Below are 17,165 nucleotides of genomic sequence, written 5' to 3'. Positions count from 1 at the left end.
TATTGGTCAAATACTTCCTTGGATCGTTAATCATAAAATTTGCATATTGTTCATAAATTTTTAGTGGCCAAGTATATTCATAAATGATACAGTTATGGACTGACTAATAAAAGGAACTAAAATTGTTGTCAACCAAGTGGCTAGTTTAATCTACCAAAATCTTTTTAAGAAGTAAGAAAATGAATTCATTTCAATTGGCAGAAGATCAACCTAAAAGTCATTACCATTAAAGCCAAGCAATCAATATCTATCCATACTAACATAAATATAGTGAAAAAATTATGCTAGCTACATAAAGGTCAAGGCAACCATCCACATTTTGCAATAATCATTATGAATAATTGTTGGGGAAGTGTTTTGAAAAAAGCCAAAATTTTACAAAGAGATACAAAAAATGGTTTCACGCAGAATTCATAGCAAAGATGCATTAATACTAGCTCCAGAAAGGTCAAGGAATAATCATCATGAATAATTGTTGAGGAAGTGTTTTGAAAAAATCCAAAATTTTATAAAAAGATACAAAAAAATGGGTTTATGCATTTCATTACAAAGATGCATCAATACCAAGAAGAGAAATACAAAAATAAACAACACAATTGAGATAGATTTACCCAATCTCAAACATTCATTGAAAGTTTATACAACCATTAGGCTACCACCAATCATGTTTAAATTTCAAAATAGTACATTAAATACATACAATTTTAAACCCTAAATTAAATTTGTATCAGTCAAAAGGTTAGCAATTAGCAGGAGAACTAGAACAAAGATCAAAATCACATGAGCAAAGAGAAAAAAAGTGCCTTGTCTAGATATAATTCATGCAGTCTCAACCTAAGGCAACACTCAGAAAATTTGAATTTGGATTTGGTCTTGTTCATTTAGAAACAAATTGGGGGTTGAGAATTTGGAGCTAACTTTGCCCATGCAAGCTGATAACAGTCTTAGCCCAAGGAAATATGCTCTAAAGGATTGGATTTGTTGCATCCATTCAAGGCCCCATTGGTGCATTCATCAATGGAGGAGGAGGTGACACCATATTGACTGATTGGGATGGGCTCAATGGACTTGAGATTGGTGCATCCATCTGCGCACAAAAAGAATAATAAGATTACATATGTAGCAGATAGAAAAAAGCACATTAACATGAGTTCATGGTACTAAGATTAGGTATAAAAAGGAGTTGACCTATAGAAAAGTATGCATTTGATTACTATCATTGATATTGAATTATAAGAAAGGGTTAATCTAATATTAAATTAGTTGTATTTAACATTAGATGAATCAATCATATTAAAATGTCTAAAATACACTTAAAAGAGTAGCATTTTTTAAAATGTATGTTACTTTTTGAGGTGAAAAAGGTAATTTGATGGATTCATAAAGTTCTTTATGCCCATTTTATAATTCTTTATTAACAATGACTTTCTTTGGAAACAAGTCAAATAGGAAAGAATACTAGGCTTATCCATACTAAAACCATTTTCTTTTTCAAGAGAATTTATATTTCTAGCAATATATAATTTATCATTTTTTTTATATTATAATACCTATACTTTTTTGGTTTTGTGCATAACCAAGAAAAAATAAATTCAAATAACTTTAGGAGATAATTTATCTTTTTTTTTCAATAAATACAAAATATTTGCATCCAAACACTCTTAACCTACTCAAATCAGGAGCAATTTGATAAAGTTCTTTAATGGAGGATATATTTTGCATAGAGGATGAGGGCATTCGGTTGATAATATATACGAATCTATGTGCACCTTTGGCCCAAAATATTTTTAGAAATACATATAGTTCGAGTTGTTTCAATGATATGATGATATTTTCGTTCGGCCAAACCATTTTGTTGAGAAGCATTTGGACAAGATCGTTGAAGAAAAATCTCATTTTCTTTTAAATAATTTTTTAATTTATTTGATAAATATTTTCCTCTTGAGCAATATTCATTTGAAATTGGTTTTGCACAAATTTGTGAAATTCTTTAAAACATGAAAAAACTTCAAAATTTTGCCTAAAAAAATAAATCCAAGTATGTCTTGTATAATCATTAATATATACAAGATAATAAGAAAGTTCTCCTTTCGATATGATCCTCGTACATCCGAATGACAAGTTCAAAGGGTTTTTAAAAGATAAAAGTTCTAGAACCAAATGAAATAAATTTCATTTTCCCAAGAATACAGTCATATCACCTTTTGTTTTAAGTTTTAAGTGTTTTATAATATATTTGAGTTGTTAGTGGTGTTTATCATTGCTTATTTATTAAGAAGCAAGTTGTGCTTCAAATTGATTTGATGTAAAAATATAATATTTTATTATTAAATTTTAGTATAATATCAATTATTGGCCTTTTAATTATTTATAAATATGCTTAATTTAAAACTTATTTTATATTAAGTAAACAATGATAAACATATCGAACAGTTCAGATATAACATAAAATACTTAAAACTATGATTTTAAGAAGGTTCTAATGTGACTTAAGGAAAAAAAAAAGAGGCAGTACATTTTTGTTATATATATATATATATATATATATATATATATATATATATATATATATATATATATATATATATATATATATATATATATAGCATTAGCTGCCCTCAAGGTTAAAGAACCCCTTGAGGTGCCGTTTGGATGACACCAAAACCCAGTTTTAAACGAGGCTTTGGTGTAAACCCAACTAACTGAAAAGCCCCTCCCCACAAAGTTTTCAACTTGGTTTTATAAGGGAGGGTTTTTTTACCCTCATCCACCCTAACCATTTTTCGAAAATGGCCGAAAAACATTCTTCTTCTTTTTATTTCATGAATGTCAGGCCATTTTTCGGCCACCGACCGGCCAAAAAATGACCAAACTTTTTTTAAATTTTAGGTTGGCCAACCACAGGCCGTGAAATGACCGATGGGGTTTTTTCATGATTTTTTTTTTGTTTTTGGTGACTAAAAACCTGAAAATATTTGGTCACCCAAACAGGTGGAATTGGCCAGATTTTGAGGCAAAACCAGGTTTTATCCACGTGTCATTTAAACGGTCCCTTAGTTGAAACGGGCTGGTTAACGTACTGGACCCAGCAACGTAGTGGACAAAGTTTTTAGCTTTTTAATGATAATGACCTAGAGGTCCTTCCTTTTAGGGCTACGAGACCTAACGAATCCTCCCATGTCCAACGAGGTCCCCAAGCTCCCAACCTCGATTCCCCAGTCCCTCTCTCTCCCAATTCACAAGAATTCATTCAAATCCTGAAAAAAAACCATACCCAGATCGCCAAATATGGTCTAGAGCAAGATTCTTGCTTTATTTGGGGTTTTGGTTGATGGTGCCTTCCATCCATTAGAGGCTAGAAATTCACTCGTTTTTGCACGAGCTATGGAATTCTTCTGTCATCTCTGGGCTAAATTCATAATGGGTTCACGGTAGAAGTGCCCGGACTCGGCAACTAAGCCAGTGCCTTTGTCTCTTCAAAGTTATGTTCTTGGCTCTCTTCATGAGCAAAGGTATGTCATCTTCTTATAAGACATGGGTTTGTTTCAGTTGTTTATATGGCTGCGGATTCTGTGTGGTTTCTGGCGCTAGACGTGAGGAACTGAATCATGCAGCCAAATGTTTGATAATTTGCCTCAAAGAGCTTGCTGGTTTCTTATTCTGGCATAATATGGACTAAAGGTAATTGTGAAAGTGGTAAGTAGATAATTGCGTAGAAATGCAAAGCTCTGAGTGCCTGAAACAAGAACCTTTGTGTTAGATAAAATGGCTCAAGGAGGTTTTGTATTGTTGACATGCATTGGTGTTCTTCACTTATCCCATGAGTTGAAAAAATATGTTTTTCGTGATTTACATGATAGTATGGACCTATTTGGCAATTATGAGTAATTATACAGTGGACTGCAAGTAGGGCTGGTACAGGTGCCGAACGAATCTAACAGAGCGTGTTCAAGCTTGGCTCGTTTCTTGTGTCAAGCCCAGCTAAGCCGAGCTTTCGCTCATTAAAAGCCCGAGCCAAACGAGCAGAGCACAAGCAGGCTTATTTACAAAAAAAAAAAATTTAAAGTTAAAAAACAACAGAATTTGAGCCCTAACCTACCAAGCCAAGCTCAAACCAGCTCATTTACAAAATAAATAACTGTTTCAAGCTTGTAAGCAATAAGATTTGAACTCTAAACTTATTGCTTTCTGGCCAAACATTTCAACCATCTCCATTCCATAATATAAAATATATGTAAAATATATTTATTATTAATAAACGAGCCGAGACGAAACGAACATTGGTTGTTCATGCTTGAGCTTGTCGAGCCTATTTTCTGAGCTCGAACAAGCACTTTACGAGCCGAACATGAGCTGAGCCACAAACAGCCCATCTCGTTTTCCAAGCCCTAACTGCAAGTGTTCGACATGATGCGTCATAAGATAATCTGGCTTCTTGCTATTATAGCTTTTTCCTGTGTTGAATAGATTGGGGTTCAGTTGGATGCTTACTAGATGATCATTCTTAAGGAATGTGTGTGTGTGTTTCCTCTCTTTCCAAGTAAGAGCAATGCATGGTTTCTATGAACATCAAGATTTTGGATAGAGATTTATATTCTCCCTTGAAAAAGATGGGATGGATGGATTTCTTGCATTGAGAAACTCTATTGTAGATCTGCTTGCACTGCTTGAGCAATTACTTTAACGTTGTGGAAGCAACATATTTACATCATAGTCATGAGGATTTCTATGGCATAACTACTTAAATTACCTAAGTGATTGCCGTAACATTGTGGAAGCAACATATTTACGTTATAGACATGAGAAATTCTAACATATTTAGGGCCTGAATGCATCACCCAAGTACACTTTGGATATCCATGTCCATAGTAGTACAAAATGATGAAATGGATCGAATATTTTGATTACCACCATCAAGTTTTTATGATTGTAATGATGCCCTTAGTTGCCTAACACATTGTATTTTATATATAAAGATCTCTCTCTCTCTCTCTAACACATTGCATTTCATCATTCGATCATCTATATCTCTGGGATTTTTTGAACTCCTAATGTATGAGGCTAGTTCTTATCCTTAGATCTCTGGTACATCATTTTTAAGACTCCAATGCTAGCTTTAAAACATCAGACACCGTTATTTGTAGCAGATGTCCTACCTATTTCAGATTGCTGCCGAGCTTAGCATCCACAAAAATTAACATATATTCTCTCTTTTTGAACATAAATACAATTCTAGTTTTAGGTTCACTCTAGGCCTCAACTTAATGCTATTCCAAGCAAGAAACCCAACCTTGGAGGCACCACAACCTCTAAGACTCAAGAAATTCAGAACCAAGCCTGGTAGCAGAAAATTATGAAAAAAATTCTCAACTCTTTCATATCTTATCCAAATTGTGAGATTTTTGTTTTAGAATTTCTCTAAAATTGTTCTCATTTGGCATATTCATGTCCTGGGGGTCATAATCAGGACCAGATACCATCTTAAATCTAAAACACTGCATTTTTAATGTATTCGAAGAGAAAATATGAAGAAAACAGGTGGATTAAGAGAAGAAGATGGGCCAGTTAGGAAGAGAAGGATAGGATGGCTAGGGCATGACAGAAATTACTCTTCTTCATTCATTGAGCCTTCTGTTTTAAACAAAAATAATTTTACATGTAGAGAAAAATGTCCCTGTAAAATATAAGAAATAATAGAACTGTACAATGTTGTGGTAAAATACAAAACTACCATGTACAGAAAGAAAATAACTGAAGTATCTATGATGCCTTCTCTGGCAACATACAGAGGGAGTTTTATTGGAGCTTTGAGGCTGTTGTGTTGCAAATACTGCCAGCTTAGGTGTGTGCGGTTGCAACATGGGTGAGATAGAATTAGGTTTTATCTAATTTTATCCTAGTATATTCAATCGAATACACTTTTCTCCCCAAATGTGCTAACACCCCCTTAATTATTTAAGTAATCTGTAGGATTGCAGATTTTTTTGTTGTCATTTTTGTCCACATTTGATCTTCTATTTCTATAAATTCGTGGCTTTACAATTTTTGCCAGATGCACGCGTTTGTATCATGTGTTCTGTGAACTTCATTTTCATACTTGATGGCCAGTGAGAAACCATTGGTTTGTGTAATCCAATTTGGTGGTACTTTGGCAAGCAACAATGATGGGTCAATGTCATATATTGGTGGAGAAGGGCATCTATTGTATGTTCACCATAATACGTCATTTGAACAGTTTAAATCTGAAGTTGCAGATATGTCAAGCTGTAACATGTCTAAGTTTACCTTTAAGTACTTGCTCCCTGCCAACAAGAGGACACTTATCACAGTTTCAAGTGACACTGACTTGAAACGCATGGTTGATGTCCACCAAAATTCAACACCAGAAATTTATGTTTTGCATCAAGAAAGTGTTGGCAAAGTGCTTAATGATGCAAACGACAGGCATGTCTCTGCACCTACTGCATCTTGTAAATTACTTCATTATATCGAGAACACAACATAACATGTATTGCTTCTTTTTGCAGGGTAGGTAAGACATCTATCATAGAGCCACCGGCAAACATCACACTTGTTGATGATAAATCACCAAGGAAAGAGGCTGTGTTCCGGAAGAATATTATCACAGGCGTAGGTCAACAATTTGAGAATGTAAATGCGTTTCGTGATGTTCTACGTGATTATTCCATTGCTAAGTGCTTTTTATATGATTATATTAAAAATGACCGGGTTCGTGTTACTGCAAAATGTAAAGAAGAGGCATGTCCTTGGAGGATACATGCATCTAAGGTGTCGGCTTCAGGAAAGTTTATGATCAGAACTTTGTCCAATGTACATACATGCGGTGGCAGTATTCTAACAGATGGTCGTCCCCGTTTATCAAAATATTGGGTCGCAAGTTTGATAAAAGAGAAGATTCATGAAAGCCCTGATTATAGTGCAACTGATATTGTACATGATGTCCATCGTGATTATGGAGTAAAGTTGAGTTATAAGCAAGCATGGCGTGGTAAGGAGGTTGCAAGGGAGAAGCTTCTTGGTAAGGATGTGAACTGTTATAACAAGTTGCTGCAGTACTGCGAAAAGGTGAAGGAAGCAAATCCAGGTAGCGTCACTATATTAACTGCAACAACTTCAGGGTTTCTTGATCAGCTGTTTATATCCTTTCATGCATGTATTAATGGGTTCGAACATGGCTGCAGACCATTGCTTTTTCTTGACACTACTCTTTTAAGGTCAAAATACGAGGGTGTTCTATTAACTGCAACTTCAGTAGATGGGAATGATAGGATGTTTCCAGTTGCCTTTGCCATAGTAGAACATGAAACAGATGATCATTGGAGTTGGTTCTTAGCACAACTGAAAATTGCATTGTCATCCTCTCGTGAGCTAACATTTGTGTCAGACAAGCAAAAGGGTTTAAAAGAGGCAGCGTCGGAGGTTTTTGAAGGCAGTTATCATGCATTCTGTTTGCACTGTTTGACAGAGAACTTGAAAAGGGAAATGAAGGGTTCACAAGCAACAAAAGATACATTGGTTGATTTGGTCTATAAGGCCGCTAAACAGTGTAGGCATGAAGACTTTGTTGATTATATTGAAAGAATAAGATCTATATTGCCTGAGGCTGCTGCATGGCTCATGGATGCTGATCCTGCACATTGGGCAAATGCATTTTTCAAAGGATCACGGTACAACCACTTGAATTTGAATATTGCAGATTCCTTTTATCAATGGATTTCAAAGGCAAATGATATGTCAATTCTCACGTTGGTAGACACCATAAGGCGCAAAATAATGGAGTTAATCCATTCGTGTTTGGAGGAATCTTCCCAATGGGTGACAAGGCTCACTCCTAAAGCAGAGGAAACTTTGCAGACTGAAAAGGATTTTGCTAGTTCACTTTCTGTTGTAGTTGCTTCTAGCACCAAGTTTGAAGTTCTTGACAATCGTGCTTACTGCATTGACCTTGAGATGGCAACGTGTACATGCTGGAACTGGAAGCTTTCAGGTATTCCATGCCGACATGCCATTGCGTCGCTTAACCGCATTGGAGATAGTTCTTACAAGTACTGTGAAAGATACTTCACGACTGAGTGCTACAAGTCAACATATTCGGAATGTATCAATCCAATTCCTGATGTTGATTCCATTGACGCAATCTCTGATCTTAATGCGATTATTGATGCATATAGCTTAGTAGACCCTTCTTGCACTAGTCGGCCACATGGCCGGCCCATGAAAAGGCGAGTGGAATCAGAGAACACAGGTAGGACACTGATTTGCAGCAGATGCAAAAGACCTGGTCACAATCGAACAACATGTAAAGTTCACAATCAAGTTTTAGCCATGTACAAATGAATTAATTTCATTTTTCTGTCACAATGATAAATGATACAGTTTTTAGCTTTGATGCAAAGCGTTGTTGCTGGTCTTTGCTGTTTAATCTCTTGGATGTGGGCCAACATAACTAATTTGATGTAAGAAGCTTTCCTTTCATCTTTTGTTTAACAGTTTATTATGAAGCTTTTCTGGATTTACTTCTGTCTAATTGGGGATAAGTTTGCATGTCATGACTATTGTTTTGTAAGAAATTCAAAATTAACTAATTGTTTACTTGGAAATGAGATTGGGAAGAAATTGTTGTTATACTTTCAAATTGCTCACTACCACTCATGATTTTTCATAAAACAGTAAAACTTTTTTGACTCCATAACAGTTGTGTATTTTTCAGTGCAGTATGTCTGCGTGGAGAGAGAGAGAGAGAGAGAGAGAGAGAGAGAGAGAGAGAGAGGTGGAACTATGTATGAATGAGCATTTTTGGGCCTTCTTTTTAATCTAACCATATAGGTGTGAGCTACATGCTTGATTCTATAGGAATCAACTTTCGAAATTTTCAATTCCGACACATGAATAGGGTTCTTTTAGGGCTTAAAAATCAACAATGCAGAACTTTTATAAATATTCAAGACAAAAAGTCATTCATATTTTTTTTTCAGCAAATTGAACACATCTGCAGGGTTAAATTTGCAAAAAAAAAACCCTGAAGTGCCCCGTCCATATGCAGTTATGTACATTGTGTGTGTGTGTGTAAAATGCGTTGCAATCAGTGAATAACTCCAACAGGCACCTTGATGTCCATTGTAGCAAACTTGACCTTTTTTTTTATTGACGAGGAAACCTCACCAAGAACCGGGTTACTTAATGGGCCTGCCAGCCTGCGAGGTAAGCCCCCGGTGGGGTCACCGACATCCAATCCCTTCCTTACAGACCTCACCTGCACAGCTGTCTTGTGTTACCTTTCTGGTTATTTGAGTTCAATCATTCCACTGCCTCAACCAAAGTTGTACCGATAGTGACAACAGTTAAAAACTGCAAAATATCGGCATCCAAAAACTCGCTGGCAAAATCTCAGTAATGAAAGACAGATTAAAAATATAAAAAATACATTTTTACAAGAAAATATAAAAAAAATATTAAAAATAAAAATTACAGTTTTTTTCATGATACAACAACAACAACTACGCCTTTATCTCAAAATAATTGGGGTCGGCGATATGAACCAAAAAAGAAAATCATTTTGGGTCTTCCACATGAATCCTTCTCCTCCAATCATTTCTATCCAATGCCATGTCCTCGGTGAGGTTCAAAGCATTCATATCCTTTCCTATCATCTCTATCCAAGTCTTCCTAGGCCTACCCCGAACTCTTTTAACTAATATATTTTCTCATTTCTCCATCCTTCTAACTGGAGTATCATTAGGCCTTCGCTGAATATGTCTAAACCACCGTAAACGATTCTCTCTCATCTTATTTTCAATGGGTGCAACGCCTACCTTTTTACGTATCTTTTTGTTCTGAATCTTATCTTTTATTGTATTTTCACACATCCATCTAAGCATATGCATCTTAGCTACACTCATTTTTTGAATATGATGTCTCTTGGCAGCCCAACATTTCGTATCATATAGTAAAGCGGGCCTAATAGTCGTCCTATAAAACTTTTCCTTCAACCGCAATGGCATTTTACGATCGCACAACACTCAAATTATATTTTTCCATTTCATCCACTCAACCTTTATCCTATGATTTACATTTCCATCAATTTCTCCATACTTTTGAATGATAGATCACAAATATTTGAAACAATCATCCACCGGTATTTCTTGCTCACCAAGCTTCATTAGACTCCCATCATTACTTCGTTGCTTACTAAACCGACATTTCATATATTGTCCTACTCTTACTCGACTTAAAACCTCTTGCTTCCAATAAAAAAATTACCAAATACCTGAACCTCCATCCGACAGCTGATAAAACTTTCCCTTCAACCGCAATGACATTAAAAAAATTACTCATTTTTCTTTAGATTCTCACTCATTTTTTCATGATAAACAACCGATAAAAACTCACAGAAAATTACCATTTTTTGACTTTTGAATAGTTTCTTGCAATATTTTTGCAAGATTTGTCACTATGGTTGTACCAGATACCTGAAGCTCCATCCTGCATTGACAAATAATGGTGATGTTTTTTTTTTGTGAAAGCAGGTTAATGGTGATGTTGGTGTATCCATTTTGACACTAGCCAACGGCAAAGCAATTCGATGACTGTTGCTAGTGCAGCTCCAAACATTCGAATACTACACTGCCTTCTCGGAATCAGCGATCTCTTCCGTGGTTTATCCCAAAAGAATCTCGAATTTCTTACAATAAATAAATTTGAAAAGTTTTAGGATTTTCAAAATTCATAAGATTCTTTAAGAACTATTGCGATAACATTAATATTCTAACTGCATAGATATTCAAAAGATAAGAAGATATTTTTCTTTTTTTGGCTTTTTGGAAAGGCTAATCGTGATCTCAATTAAAAAACCAATCTTTTTTTTTTTATTTTGAAAGGCAAGCTGGGGATAGGCAGACCCCTACCAGTTTGCACTAGCTGCTCCTACCAGACAAGCTGAGTCCCTGCTGGTAATTAGAAAACCAGTCTACTACCACTATGTGTGGACCTATGTCACAAAGATAGGTGGACACGAGGCGGAATGATGCAGGTTTGGCTCTCAAGTTTTGTTTTTTTGAAAAATAAGACCTGAGGATAAATTTTTAATTTTTTTATCAATAAAAACTATTTTTTGATATTTTAATGTTAAAAATACATTTTTATTGAAATAAAACTTTAAAATATTGAAAAATAATAAAATAATATTGAAAAGTGTTCATACATGTCAGTGTCTATGTCCATGTGTCCGAAGGTGTCCAGGGACATCCCTTCAGAATAGTACATCGGTTTGACTAGGTATAGACCCAAGGAAGGCGACCTTAGGTAAGGCCGATCTTAACCTCGGTCAACTAAACCATGTCTAGCTGAAGGTTGTAAGAGTTAACAGGAAGCGATGTGTGGTGGAGAAGCGGAGAAGCAAGTGTTAAAAAGTAGTAATCAGACTTCTAAATAAAAAAAACTTCTAAATAAAAAACAAGTTTTTCCCAAGTGTAGCGCTTTGCCTTTTAGGGAACGTTTGGAAGAGAGAAATATTTAGGAAAAGTGATGCAAAATGAAAAAATCCCTATAGATTTTCTGACCTTTTAAAAAAGAGAGATACTTTTTAGTTTAGAGAGTTTTCTTAAAAAGTTAACTTTTTGATAAAAAAACATTCCTCCATGGAGGGTGGTGGAGGAATGTTTTATACAAAGAGAAAATTTATTTTTACATTTCCCACCGCCTATCTCACCACCACCACCCCCCTCTGTCATTTTTTTATACTTTTTACCCTATTTTTCTCATGTTACAAAACTCTCAAAAACTTTGGTAGGCAAAACTTTGTTTTTGCCTATGAAAGTTTTTTTTCTTCCAAACGTGCCCTTAGGGAGGTGTTTGTGATAACTATGACTGTGACAGTGTCATAAGTACAACTAGGATGTATATGGGTCAGACCTAGGGGTGGCAATGTCTGACACGACCCACCAACCCGCCAACCCACCTCTTAGGCGGGTTTGGATTGGGCTTAAGCCAACCCGTTTAATAAACGGGTCGAACCGCGTAACCCATTTATTAAACAGGTCGGGTTCGGGTTGGGGGTATGCCAACCCGGCTGACTCGTTTAATAAACGGGTTAGGCGGGTGGGTCAACCCGCCAACCTGCAAACCCGTCTGCCCGACCCGTCAACCCGCCAACCCGACCCGTCAACCTGCCAACTCGATCCGTCAACCCGCCAACCTGACCCGCGAACCTGAAAACCCGTTTACCCGATCCAACCCATTTATTAAATGGGTTGGCGGGTCGTGTCGGGTTACCCGTTTATTAAACGGGTCGGGTTCGTGTTTGCCACAGCCGACCCATTTAATAAACGGGTCGGGTTCGGGTTGAGGTATGCTGACCCGCCAACCCGCCAACCCGACCTGATTGCCACCCCTAGTCAGACCTAGGCATCGCTGAGTCCAACCTAATCTGATCTGATATAGTTGAATGAGATCAAATAAAATTAAATCCAGATCCAACTAGCTTAAAATATGATATTTACACATAACTTGGATTTTAGTCGGATTCAGATCTTAATCGATCAAAACTCAATGCCAAGTCCAAAACCAATTATTAAATGGATCTGAATCTGGCTCTTGGCTCTGACTAATCAGATTTTGATTAGGATTGGATGCGGGATTACATCTGAACCGTTGGCAGTGAAAGAGCTTTCTAACTTATTTCTCAAACTCATTTATGGGGTGATCAGATCCATTTCACAAACGACACCACCGAAATTGGAGCTGGAAGGGCAGGTCCATAACTGCGCTTTTGGATTTGGGCCGGACCCATACCATCTTTGTGCGTTCTGGAACTAAAGATAGCAAAAACCCCACAAACCCTGAAGTCCACCCTGTTATCCCATCACCAATCTAAGGTCATCTCTCTCTCTCTCTCTAAAACCCTACACCACTCATCTTACCAAAATCTCTGGCGTTTCCTCGTCTTCTCATTGCATCAGTTAAACCCTAAACGTCTTTTTTCACCGATTCTTTCTTGTTTTCTTTTTTCCTCAATTTTCATTCGCAGAACTCAAACTGATTGAAAACCCCAAAATCCAAATATACCATCTTGGAAAATTTTGGGATTTTGGACGACTCTATAAGAAGGCTTAATTTTTAGAATTTTGGATTTTTTGGGTGTCTTTCTCTGCAATTTTTATGGAACAGACAGTTGAAGCGCTAGCGTTGTTGTGCTGATTAAGATTCTTCTTTTTCTGTTGTGGATTTTCCTGTATTGGCCTGTAAGTTATTTTAAATTCTTAAAAACCCTACTTTGAGGTTTTGTGGGGTTCATATTGATGAAAATGGTGTTTTTATGATGTTAGAGTTTGCTAATTTTGTTATTCTGCTGCATTGAACTAGTGTTTTAGCTCTTCCGTTTGTAGGTGACGTTCTTTGACTGAGAAATCATAAACACCCAGATTCACTTTTTTCGGAAATTGGGTTATTGGGCGATGATTTCTGCAAATATTTATCGTGGTGGTTTTAATTTAGAGAAGGCAAAATGGAAAAGCCTGGAGTTCTAGAACCAAATTTCGCATTGAATTAAGGTCTTTGCATTCACGCTTGAAATTAAACTCGTTCTTGATCAATTCGGCTCCGGATCGCAAGTAAACTTGTGTTTTTGATCTTCTTGTTTCTGTGAAGAAATTTCGATTCATGATGGTTATCAACTGTGCTGGCGTAACGAAATCTGGGTTTTGGTTTTCACGCTCTGAGTCATCCATCTTTAGCTTCAATTTTACACATCTCAATCCATTGAACAAAATCCTCTTCACAACTGAGAGGAGAAATGTCTCGAGAGTCAGAATTAGGTCATCTGTTTCTCAAAGAATGGCTTCGTCGGTCTCTGCAGACTCAGCTTCAACAAAATCAGCAAGCGACCGCTCGAATCGAAAGCCTGGCAGTGCTTCATCTCTTTACCTCAGACCCAGTTTGCTCGAAATGCAGCATGATCGGGCGAAAGCGCGCGAACTGGTTTACGAGTTCCTTCGAGGTCTTGGCATTGTTCCTGATGAGCTGAACGGTCTGGAGCTCCCTGTTAGTGTCGAAATGATGGGGGAAAGGGTAGATTTTCTGCACAAACTAGGCCTTACGATCTCAGACATCAACAATTATCCCCTTGTTCTGGGTTGCAGTGTGAAGAAAAACATGATTCCGGTGCTCGATTATCTGGGCAAATTGGGTGTTCGGAAATCGACCTTTACAGATTTCTTGAGGCGATATCCACAAGTTCTTCATTCCAGTGTCGTGGTAGATCTTCAGCCTGTTGTGAAGTACCTTCAGGGTCTGGATATTAAGGAACACGATATTCCAAGGGTTCTGGAGAGGTATCCAGAGGTTCTAGGATTCAAGCTGGAGGGTACCATGAGTACTTCTGTTGCATATTTAGTTGGCATTGGTGTAGCAAGAAGAGAAATCGGACCGGTTCTTACTCTGTATCCGGAGATATTGGGGATGAGAGTGGGGAGGGTGATCAAGCCGTTTGTGGAGTTCCTTGAGAGCATAGGGGTTCCAAGACAAGCTGTTGCTAGATTGATTGAGATCAAGCCGCACATACTTGGTTTTAGTTTGGAGGATCAGGTGAAGCCTAATATAGATGCCCTGCTTGAATTTGGTGTAAGAAAACAAAGTCTATCTTCTGTTGTAGTTCGTTATCCTGAGATTGCAGGACTTGATCTTAGGTCAAGGCTTCTGTCTCAGCAGAATTTGTTCAAATACAATCTTGATGTGCATCCTGATGAGTTTGGTAAAATTGCGGAAAAGATGCCACAGGTTGTCAGCCTTAACCAAGTTCCGATAATGAAACACATTGATTTCTTGAAGGGTTGTGGGTTCTCGCCTGAAGATGTGAAGAAGATGGTCCTTGGTTGCCCTCAAGTGCTTGCATTAAACATTGATATTATGAAACTAAATTTCCAATATTTTCAACGTGAAATGGGGAGGGAGTTGGAGGATCTGGTTGCATTTCCAGCTTTCTTTACTTATGGCTTAGAATCAACCATCAAGCCTAGACACAAACGGATTGCTAAGAAAGGTCTGAAATGCTCATTGGGTTGGCTTCTCAATTGCAGTGATCAGAAGTTTGATGACCGCATGAGCTATGACTTTATCGACATTGAGGAAATGGAGACTGAACCTTCATTTGATATGGAATCATTTTCACGGCCAAGGGAAGATGAATCATCCTCAGAATATGATGATGACAGTGAAGAAGATGACATTTGATATTTTAGGTTGAAGTTTAAACCAAGGCACTTCAATTCATCATGGGGAAAAGGGGATCTGCTTATAAGCAGGCAGGTAAAATAGCTTCATGTTATTGATGTATTGCCTGTTCTAGGATATAATTTGAATAATTAAACAGGAGCAGTTTATCCATTCATATATACTCTTCAGCAGTTGATTTTCTTGTGAATCAAGCAGTCAATTATAAAGTTTTTTCTTGCTGAGCATTTTGTATTTTTATTTAGTATTGTTCATGGTTACTGTCTAGGTTACCTCCTATTAGAATAAAGGACTTCGTTTCTGGTTGGCAACTTGAATTCTATCAATTAAACTAAACAAGTGACCAGTCGACTTGTCCAACTAGCTTGTCATTGCTGAAAGTTCATAGGCTCTCTGATTCTTGAGTCAAACATATCTTTGTGTAGACAGTGCAAAGAAAGCTATAGCAATTAGACATTGGGAGCTGACCCAGTAAAATTTGCGACAATTGTAGGTACTCAAATAAATATTGTTCTTTATAAGCTCCATTTGGTTTGGGGCCTATGCTTCTAGGTGTGTTAAGGAATACTGGGTAATTCCTTTAATTGTGGCAAGTTCATGCTCTGAAATATGTTATGGCTCCATTTTTTCCCCTCCCTTTTGCCATGTTGCATTCTAGACAGTTTTTGGACTTTGAAAATAAAAATCCAAACTAAATTCTGTTTGATTACTACATATTCCGGTCCTACATGCATCAAGCACTGAATCTTCTCCTTTGCTTTCTTTCATTTTGTTCCTCTTTAGAGAAATGAGATTGAAGTCAAACATCAAGATTACATGGTTCTGGTTGAGATATTGGGCTCTATGCTACACATCTAAGTTTCATGCCTTCTTCACCATATGGATTGTAATGCTTAAAAGTCTATGATAAGATACAAAGATGAGGGTATGGAAATTCAGTAATCAAGTTACAAATAACTAGAAGCTTGATGTGTTATGAAGTCAGTGATGCCTTTTTTTTGCTTATACTGTTTGCTTGATCATAATAAAGTTTTATTATGGTGCTTTTGTTGGTTCCCTGAGATCCCAAACTACTGTAATCAGGAGGGAAAAAACTGTCTTTTGTTGTTCAAACTGTGACAAGTTACAGTTCTATGTTGCCATTTAGGTACTAGTAGTAAGAAGTGCCAGAAGAATAACCTTGATAACCAACAATCGTGGGGGAGACAGGTATTGGGGCAACTTATTAATCCAAATTGTTAGAATGTGAATGAGCAGTGTTGATTTTGGGGGCATGTTTTCTGCCTCAGGTACTATTATTTCAGCAGAACCAGGGCCTTCAGAAAATTCAGAGGGAATATAGACATTAAACTGCAAGTGGAAAAGTGGAGCATTAAAGAATTTCTTTTATTTATACAACCAGTAACATCTGATGTGAAAGTAGAATTAGATATGTAAGTTTCATGAATTGAAATCAAAGAGTGAACAACCTTAAAAATGATGGCTGTATTCATTGTCTTGATAAAATTGCCTAGTACCCTAAAATGTTATATATGAGGGACAGAGATCTAGTAAAGAAGATCCATGTGATGGATTAGTTAAGTTTTGACTGGAGTTGGCTGTTGGTTCATTTGTTGCTGTCAGATATATGCAAACAAGGTTTGATGTGGGATAGAGGATATGTTGATCACAGTTTGATGTTGACGGTGTTATAGCCTTATGTACCGTGCCTCCATACTTCAGACATTGTTTGAATCTTCTTGTTTTCCTATAGGAAGAGTTTATCAAACTGAGTGTTGTGAAGATAATGATGATATCCAGTTAATTTCTGAATAAAACTGTGTGCACCTATCAAGAACTTGTCAAGCTTTAGACACATAAGGAGTTCATGTCTGACGTATTTGATGTACGTACACACACACAAATGGATGCATGGACCT

At 36.8% G+C, this 17,165-nt stretch overlaps 2 protein-coding genes across 3 annotated transcripts; both read left to right on the top strand.

Moving 5' to 3' along the window:
* The first annotated feature begins 6,052 nt into the window (after positions 1 to 6,052).
* On the top strand, positions 6,053 to 8,508 carry LOC149833893 (uncharacterized). The gene is made up of 2 exons (XM_090009888.1): positions 6,053 to 6,444; positions 6,528 to 8,508. Exons 1-2 carry the CDS (start codon positions 6,101 to 6,103, stop codon positions 8,356 to 8,358), a joined length of 2,175 nt encoding a protein of 724 aa, XP_089866014.1. The 5' UTR covers positions 6,053 to 6,100; the 3' UTR covers positions 8,359 to 8,508.
* Positions 8,509 to 12,884: 4,376 nt separating this feature from the next.
* On the top strand, positions 12,885 to 16,615 carry LOC149833892 (transcription termination factor MTERF4, chloroplastic-like). 2 transcript variants are annotated; one of them, XR_016432486.1, is made up of 3 exons: positions 12,885 to 15,321; positions 16,394 to 16,455; positions 16,536 to 16,615. XR_016432486.1 is itself a non-coding variant. In XM_090009887.1 (2 exons), exon 2 carries the CDS (start codon positions 13,678 to 13,680, stop codon positions 15,244 to 15,246), a length of 1,569 nt encoding a protein of 522 aa, XP_089866013.1. In that variant the 5' UTR covers positions 12,885 to 13,259; positions 13,404 to 13,677; the 3' UTR covers positions 15,247 to 15,400. The 2 variants fall into 2 exon arrangements, 1 of the variants encoding a protein (XP_089866013.1); XM_090009887.1 differs by lacking the exons at positions 16,394 to 16,455; positions 16,536 to 16,615 and having other exon boundaries at positions 12,885 to 13,259; positions 13,404 to 15,400.
* Positions 16,616 to 17,165: the final 550 nt, after the last annotated feature.

The sequence above is a fragment of the Nuphar pumila genome, chromosome 6 (genome assembly GCF_984573655.1).
Source record: "Nuphar pumila chromosome 6, dmNupPumi1.hap1.1, whole genome shotgun sequence".
Classification (NCBI taxonomy): Eukaryota; Viridiplantae; Streptophyta; class Magnoliopsida; order Nymphaeales; family Nymphaeaceae; genus Nuphar; species Nuphar pumila.
Note: the sequence above shows the minus strand (reverse complement) of the source record. Positions and strands in the feature narration are given on the sequence as shown.

Excerpts from the sequence above, each read along its gene's own strand:
- LOC149833893 (XM_090009888.1), top strand. The coding sequence starts at position 6,101 with ATGGCCAGTGAGAAACCATTGGTTTGTGTAATCCAATTTGGTGGTACT. Across the intron at positions 6,445-6,527 it reads CTTAATGATGCAAACGACAG|GGTAGGTAAGACATCTATCA; the intron begins GCATGTCTCTGC and ends TTCTTTTTGCAG.
- LOC149833892 (XM_090009887.1), top strand. The coding sequence starts at position 13,678 with ATGATGGTTATCAACTGTGCTGGCGTAACGAAATCTGGGTTTTGGTTT.